The 7,992-nt window shown below is 34.3% G+C and overlaps 1 protein-coding gene across 2 annotated transcripts in view; it reads right to left on the bottom strand.

Moving 5' to 3' along the window:
* Bclaf1 (BCL2 associated transcription factor 1) overlaps window positions 1–7,992 on the bottom strand; it is a 15,974-nt gene extending 7,982 nt beyond the window's left edge. For both annotated transcript variants that reach the window (XM_031380546.1, XM_031380547.1), the window contains exons 1-6: window positions 7,925–7,992; window positions 6,642–6,869; window positions 5,808–5,913; window positions 4,465–4,549; window positions 1,543–1,718; window positions 211–391 (exon numbers count right to left, since the gene is read on the bottom strand). In XM_031380546.1, coding sequence (XP_031236406.1) covers window positions 211–391; window positions 1,543–1,718; window positions 4,465–4,549; window positions 5,808–5,913; window positions 6,642–6,660 — 567 coding nt within the window. In that variant the 5' untranslated portion in view covers window positions 6,661–6,869; window positions 7,925–7,992. The remainder of the gene's footprint in view (window positions 1–210; window positions 392–1,542; window positions 1,719–4,464; window positions 4,550–5,807; window positions 5,914–6,641; window positions 6,870–7,924) is intronic.

Below are 7,992 nucleotides of genomic sequence, written 5' to 3'. Positions count from 1 at the left end.
AAAGTATCTAGTTTTTACAGGTGCTTCAAAACCTCAAATTGAATGGCATTTCATTTCAGGGACAAGAAAACATTACAAATACCATTTTATTTCAAGACTGACTCTGACTTTGGAAAGATGACTAATAATCTATAAGGTATACTTGGTTTCCTCTTTGCAGTTCTCCAAGATAAAAAGCCTCCCGAATGGTCAAAGACAGCTATTACTTACGAAGGTCCCTCGTGGTCTGCTAACTCCTGCAAAGCCTGAGTAGTCTTTCATCTCATGGTGAGTTTTAAACTCGTCTTCTCTTTCTTTCTTACTCTCTTTTTCTTCTCGAGAACTGGGTGAGGAAGGTGATGCTGAAGAGGACGATGACCGGGAATGATCTTGCTCTCTACCTTTGTGTTTGCTGAAAAATAAAAGAAATGTGCTATTTTTTTAAAGATAAATAATTATTTAAAATCTTATGAGGAATGTTTTTAAGTTTTAAAAAAAAGTACCCACTTAAAATCATTATATAAGTAAAATTGGGTATAAACTCTGACACAGTCTGTTTCCAATTGTCTTCATTGTTTTAAATTAACATACTACAGCCTTCCAGCTAAAAACTGGTAGCTTGCAAGCTTCAATGATGTTCAGTTCTTCATTACTTTAACTTGTAATCTTTTTGTTATTTTAATAAAAGGAAAGGAGAAGAGTAGGTTTGGTTTTTGTCTCCATGCTGGGGATTAAACCCAGGGCTTACTCATGCTAAGTGAGCATGCTACAACTACGCTAAAGCCCCAGTCCAAAACGTTCTTGAGTCCAAGTTTTAAAAGACTGCAGTTTATATACATCCTGAGTGAGAACAGTCTGTTTGGTTTAGGCCACAACCTCATGATAGAAATAAAAAGCATGTAACATTACAAATAACAGTCGTAAATTTAAAAGCACAAGTATAATCCACCATTTATTTACCTAATGAACATCAAGAAAAAACTTTTCTATAATACATTTTATTCCTACTTATTTGACTCTATAAATTTACATGATTGTAATTCAACATCCGAAAAGGTCATACCTGCAGTAACTCTTACCACTGCTAACAGTATCCAGGGAAATATAATTTTCAAAGACTAATGCACAATAATCCTACTTCCTGGTTTTTCCTCCCCCCATCTCTCCCATGTTAAACCACTAGATAACACTTTTAATAGTCTTGTACTCTGGGTGTTATGAGTTGAAAAAGTGCGGAATCAAGCATAACGAACCAAAGTTCTTACACAAACTGTTTCTAGAAATGCACTGCATTGAAGTCCAACCTCCTGATGTAGCCTGGATAATAGGACACATTAATTTGTCATTTTTTTTTTTCAGTGTTAGCTTGCTATTCCAAAGTTTTTGTCCTCATCCACCATAAGCCGTGTAAAAGACAAATACATTTTTGCTGTAAAACAAATAATTTTAATTGTTTAAATTTAAACATTTGATTACATAGTCAAAATTGAAAGCAATTAAGCTGACAATTATTAAAGGCTAATTAGAAACTAAAGCCTAAGTCAAGGCAATTTGAACAATCACCTGTCATCTCTGTAAGGTTTATATTCCTTGTAATCCTTTGGTGCTTTTTCTTGCTTTCTTGATGCACTGGACTCCCTGGAGCCCTTGGAATCTCCCCGCTCTTTACTTCTTTCTTTACGGCGACGGTCAATGTCATGCCGAAGATCAGCCGAATCACACCTTAATTTTTTATCTCCCTGTAGAAAATACATGTAAAATACAGACTTCAGGAAAGAAACAGAAATGTACAAAAACATGTAGTTATATCACAACAGATTCTAAACTGGTATTTTAAATCAAAAACTACTACATCATATACTACCATCACCCTCCAAATTTCTTTGAAAATGAAATTTTAATGAGCATTTATGTATATATACTATAACTTCAAGACACTAAATTCTTTGTTTTATGGTATTTATTCAAAGCAATCCATAATAAACTTTCATTTAGTAAAGTGATACATCTTTCTATTCAGTGGATCAATATTAACCCTCATTCTTCCAAATAGCTTTTATGAAATAGTTGGACAGTGTTAAAAGTTATAATCTATAGATGCAATGTGGTTTTCAGCCTATAATCTCCAGATTCTGGAGTTATGAGTCTCATTAATTATTTCTCATTAACATCAAGCTCTTCCCAGATAAACTGATAAACGCAATAGAAGATACTTCAAAATTAGGGAGTCTGTAATTTTCATGACATGCAAGTGGAATAAGATTAATAAAACTGAGGTTGAACAAAAGTCAAACAAAGTCAAAAGATATTATTCGCAATCCTGTACTCAGTATTTTGGGCTATATATAGCCCTTTCTCAATTCAGGTATTGCAACAGACATTAGTTTAACTGGGTCACAGTTCACCTCCTCCTTGTTCCATTGCTTTTTTCAAATACTATATAATTTAGGAGTTGAAAAGAGGCATCTAGGAATGAAGAGAAATTATACATCAGTAAGATGCTATGCAATCTGAACATCCTTGGTATTAGTCAACAATGAGAACTATTTATTCTGGGACATCTAACTATAATATTCATAACCATGAACAAAACTAAAATGTATGTATCTCTCAATGTTAAGTACTACTCACCAATTTGTCCCTAAAGTCACCTATGTATTACTGACTCCATAAGAAACAATATATATCTAAGTAAAACTTTGTAAATCTTGCTAAGCATGTAATTTCATATTCACAAGTTAGTTATTCACTAAAGACAGAAAGATAACAAAGCCCAATTATCATGTGTTTCTGGTCATCTATCAGTTATTACTTCTCTCTCAGGCCAAAGACAAAGTGAATTGTTGGAGAAATGAAAAACAATTAACCCTTATTAATAAGGTATTAAGGTCAAAGATTTTTTTTGAAAGTATTGAACTGTTCACTCCTCAGTCTGTTTTTCTAAAACTGTTATCTCCTGTGCACAGGCATCACCTTACCCCTAAGCTCCAGATTTCAAAACAAATTTAGTTAGCAGCACACCCTACTAAAAAATTTGTACAATGGCACTGTCAAGTAATTCCTATTAATACAAGTAAAATACAAAATAGCCCAAATCTTCCACAATTCTACAAAACAAATACATTCTTATTATTTTAATTAGAAAAGTCAAGTTCAAGAGTTAATTCTTTCCTATACCCAGAGCATTTTCAAAATAGAACTGATCCCTTGCCACCTCTGCGGCATATTTTACTAAACACTTTATAGATAGCCATATTACACATAGTACTATTATACTCAATGAATGTCAACTTGAATCACCAGCCAAGTACCTTATGACTGCACTACTCTTACCACGCCCCCGGCTTCCTCACTTTACCTGTATTACCTAAACAGGTTCTTTTCAAGTTTCAAAGCCAAATTCATAAGTAGTCCAATAGAAATGAAACATGTTTTGTTCCAAAATTCACTTTGAAATCAGTTTTTAGAATGCCTAATCTTTTCTTCTCATGATGTAGACACAACAGGCCTGGATTTTATATATAGCTCAGGCTGGCCTTTGCCTCCTGGGTGCAGGGAATAAAGTTGTACCCAGCCTAAAGGGCTTTTTTTTTTTTCTTCTTCTTCTTCTTAATTCAACACAAGATTCTTTTTTCATACAATATACCCTGATTAGTTCCCCTCCGTCTACTCCTCCCATTTCTTCCCCACTTCTCCTCCCATCTGGATCCAGTCCTTTCTGTCTCTCATTAGAAAATAGGCATCTATGGGATAATAGTAAGCTATAAGATAAAACAAACCAAAATAGGACCAAAAGGTAAAGATCATAAATTAAAAAAAAAAAATGCCTATTTCTTAAGCTACACAAAAATGTGCAATAGTCAGGTATGACGGTGCACATCTGTAAGCTAGGCACTCAGGAAGCTTATGCAGGAGTATTGGCATGAGTTCAAAGACAGCCTAGGTTGTCAAAACTTGCTAGCTTCAAAAGGACAGCACTAGAGTAACTTCTTTGAAGAAGCAGAAATATAATTAACTTTAAAAGGCGCATTCAAAGCCAGGCAATGGTTACGTACGCCTTTAATCCCAGCATTTGGAAGGCAGAGGCAGGTAGATTTCTGAGTTCGAAGCCAGCCTGGTCTACTGAATGAGTTCCAGGATAGCCAGAGCTACACAGAGAAACCCTGCCACAAAAAAACCAAAAGATACATTCAAATTCTGATTTATCAATTTCACCTCAAAACCTCATAAAAAACATAATATAATTTATATCCTATTTATAATCTTTTCCCTACCAACTCCCTATCCTTAGGACTGACATTTACCATTGACAAGCATTTTCAAAAAGGTATTCTTGATTTAAATTAAGATACACTACCATAAACATCATGTGTTTACAAATTTTAAAAAGATGTAATCATTTTGCCTAAGAAAACAATGTTTAGTATAGTATCATTAAGCTCAGTTTCACATGAAAACAAGTACATTAAAAAATAAAAACTATACCTTTTGAATTTCTTCTTTAAAAACTCTCTCCTCTCCTGCTAAACGGGTATGCTTCCTCAGTGCACTTGGAGAGATGTCAATCCTCCTTAATGTAAAGTAAAGTATATTTGTAGTTATATTCTTTACGTTCTGATTCAGAAGAAAAATTGTCCTACCCATTGTTGAAAAACACTAGTTACGTCTCTCCTGAGAAACCAAGCTGGCACAGTTAAGTCTACTGTTTTAATTCCTAAAACAAGAAATAAAAATTATATGCATTAAAAATTAATGAAAAACTGGATAAGATGGCAAATGCCTGTACTCCCAGTACTCCGCGTGTTAAAACAAACAAAGAAAAAGACCGCTTTGAGTTTGATATCCACATAAGCTCCATAGTGAGCATGAGGCTAGACAAAAGCATGGCAAAATCCTGCCTCAAACACAAAACGAGCCAATTAAAATACTTGAGGTACATCTATTAATGAAAGCAGACCTTTAAAAACTAAACTTGAACCATGAAAAATAACTTTATTACTTTAAATAATACATCACCATGCCACTAAAATGAATTAACTTATTCAATATTAGTATTGATATACTCCTCTAACAAATTACTAGCTTCCAAGAGTTCTTATAACTTTTGTCTATTTGTTCATCTTGTGTTTAATGATTCTGCATCTTTCAGTTTCAGGCTTTTATTAGTTAGAACTTCTCACCAGAATACACAAGCATCTAAGCACCAAGTTCAATTCTGAATTTCAGCATTATCCTATAAAGCAATCTGTAGATGAAACACTAATGTCTAGATCTTCCTTCAATAACTGGATCCCAATGCAAGGAAGCCAGAACATGGACTGTGACACAACTGCCGACTTAGCAATCGCCCTCTGTCATGATGAGGCTTGTGGTCCTCACCAAGGATTTTTACCTCAGACTCAGGAATTCAAAGTTTCCTTGAGACAATCACTCCCCAACTCAGGCCACCAAAACTTAGCTATTAAATTCCACAATGATTAAAGGCAGAATATTAACGTTCTAACAATTTTAAACTAAGAAAACTAAGAATCAGGGGAAAAAATAAAATTTTTTTCTAAACTTGAAATACAGATGACAGCATACTTCTCATATAACCTTAAGTATCTTTCATTAATAACATTTTATATAGCCCGGCGGTGGTGGCGGGCGCATGCCTTTAATCCCAGCACTTGGGAGGCAGAGGCAGGTGGATTTCTGAGTTTGATGCCAGCCTGGTCTACAGAGTGAGTTCCAGGACAGCCAGGGCTACACAGAGAAACCCTGTCTCAAGAAAAACAAACAAAACAAAACAAATAACATTCTATATGCAAATTCAGCACTATGCATACCTGTGTATCTCAGGGCTCTTTTGCCTGGTACTATGTTCTTCAGTAGCTTTCTGGTATGAAGTAAACCGCTCGTTTAGGGTCACTGCAGGTGATTTGAAGTATTGCTCTGTTAATTTAGGAGAAACACTGTCGAATTAGGAATCTTAACTTTAAGAGGGAATTTTCATTTGTGATAGAAGGGCATGTAGCAGGTGAGAGAAAATAAAAATACTCAAGAAACCTAGCAGAAGAGAATAAAGTGTTAAAATAAAAACTCCTACTCTAACCTTTCTTGTACCTCAACACTGACTGCAGAGGTCCTCATAACCCTGTCAATACTAACTCCAACCCCACAGCTAATCAAGACTAACTCCACGCTAATAAACTACTTCCTAAAACGGAACCATGCGTGGTATGTCCTTAAACCCTGCCAACTAAACAAATTTGTCATTTCAACTAATCATTTGCAGCAAAAACAAAGAAAATTACATAGTTTGAACAAACAATAAAATTATGTTAACTATGATGACGTATCAACAGAAACAGCTTTACAAAAAAAGTGAATACTGACATTTAATCGGGGAGGGGAGAAAAAAAAAAAACACTTTAAAATTGATTTACATTCACTAATTTGTCCAAAAACTCTGGCATCTTGGCAAACCTGACAGTACATATGATACTGTATCTTTCTTTAAACAATTTTTAAATTAGTAATAACAGTATTGATTAGTTTCTAAACCAGTTTAAGATATGCTGTAAATGTAAAATAGACGTATAAGGTCATGAACTATGAAATGTTACATTATGAAGCAAGCTATCTGCTTAACAGGTCAACATACATCTGTGTCAACTTACCGCCCAGTATCCAGCACATGTCTCATAACCAATCATTAAAACTTGAAACGGCCACTACCAGGGTAGTGCCTCAATCATAATTCCATGAAACCCAGGAATTTGAGCTAGCAACTCAGTTTTTATGCCATTTTTTGCCAGGAAGACAGAAGATTCAACTTTGCCTGTATCTTTCAACAGCTATTTTACTTTGAAACATGGATTTTGGCATTTCAAAACATATTCCAGGACCTAGTTAATAATGAAAAAGAAAACATCACTGGGCATTTTCAGCTCTATATAAAGTAAGAGCTGTTCAGATCGGTTGCACAACACCAATTATGAAACATAACTACAGATCCTCTAAAAAAGGAAAAAAGAAAAGGAAAAAGGAAAAAATGTATCAAAATCTGATCTCAAAATTCAACAGTGAACTGTAAAGTGTGGAGACAGGTCAAAAAAAAAAAGATTGAAAAAAAAAAAGTTAATGCTTCCTAATTTTATGCGCCACAATACTATAGCCATGAAAGTCATATGGTTCATAAGCTTATCTAAAGCCAAATAGCAAAACGCTGTCTGTTGTTACCATGCTGACTATAGCCAAAAAAGTTCTAGTTGTTCAGTGCATAAGGAACTGTGACAAATTTCAGCTATTACGAGTTGTTTGCAAGACTAACTTAAAAAAAAAACAAAAAACAAAAAAAAAAAAAACAAAAACAAAAACAACCAACAGCCATCAAGTTTCCTGGGAAAGAACCTGCTAATCACAAAAATAACCAGAGCAAAACTGACCTCCCTGCCCCCAAACAAAATCATACCCAAGTCTTTGAAAAGTATTAGTAGCTTTTAAACTACAATATACTGGTGAAAATATGAACTGACTTTAGCTAAAATGAAGCCATTTATTTCTAGAACCTGAAGACACACCCTCTATTATAAACTCTCAGTAAGACAGCAGTGACTATACTGCCTAGAGTTCCTATAAACTTACCCACTATGAGTCACTAAGTCATAGGCATACAATGACAGTTAATTTTCACATGCAATAGGACATTTAAATTTTCAAAGTTAAGTAAATCTGTATCACACTTGTATGTGATACTGACTTTCACATTTTAACTTCAGGCATATTTATTAGTCTCAATGCTAACTCTATCTTCTCCACAAACTATTTTCCAAATGTTTAATATTTAATAGTACTAATACACCTACCTGCTAGCTCAGTTAGTATAGCTATTATTCAACTTAACTATTTTATTTGCATGCAAGAAAAGCTTAATTCATGATACTACATATACCAAGCATACCTTTTACATGATGAACCAAGGATACAATGTGTTGTATAAATGATTCAGAAGTGCTTTTGCTGGCCTGA

Source organism: Mastomys coucha, unplaced genomic scaffold, assembly GCF_008632895.1.
Source record: "Mastomys coucha isolate ucsf_1 unplaced genomic scaffold, UCSF_Mcou_1 pScaffold2, whole genome shotgun sequence".
In the NCBI taxonomy this organism is placed as follows: domain Eukaryota; kingdom Metazoa; phylum Chordata; class Mammalia; order Rodentia; family Muridae; genus Mastomys; species Mastomys coucha.
The sequence above is the reverse complement of the archived record's forward strand: the minus strand, read 5'-3'. Positions and strand labels throughout refer to the sequence as shown.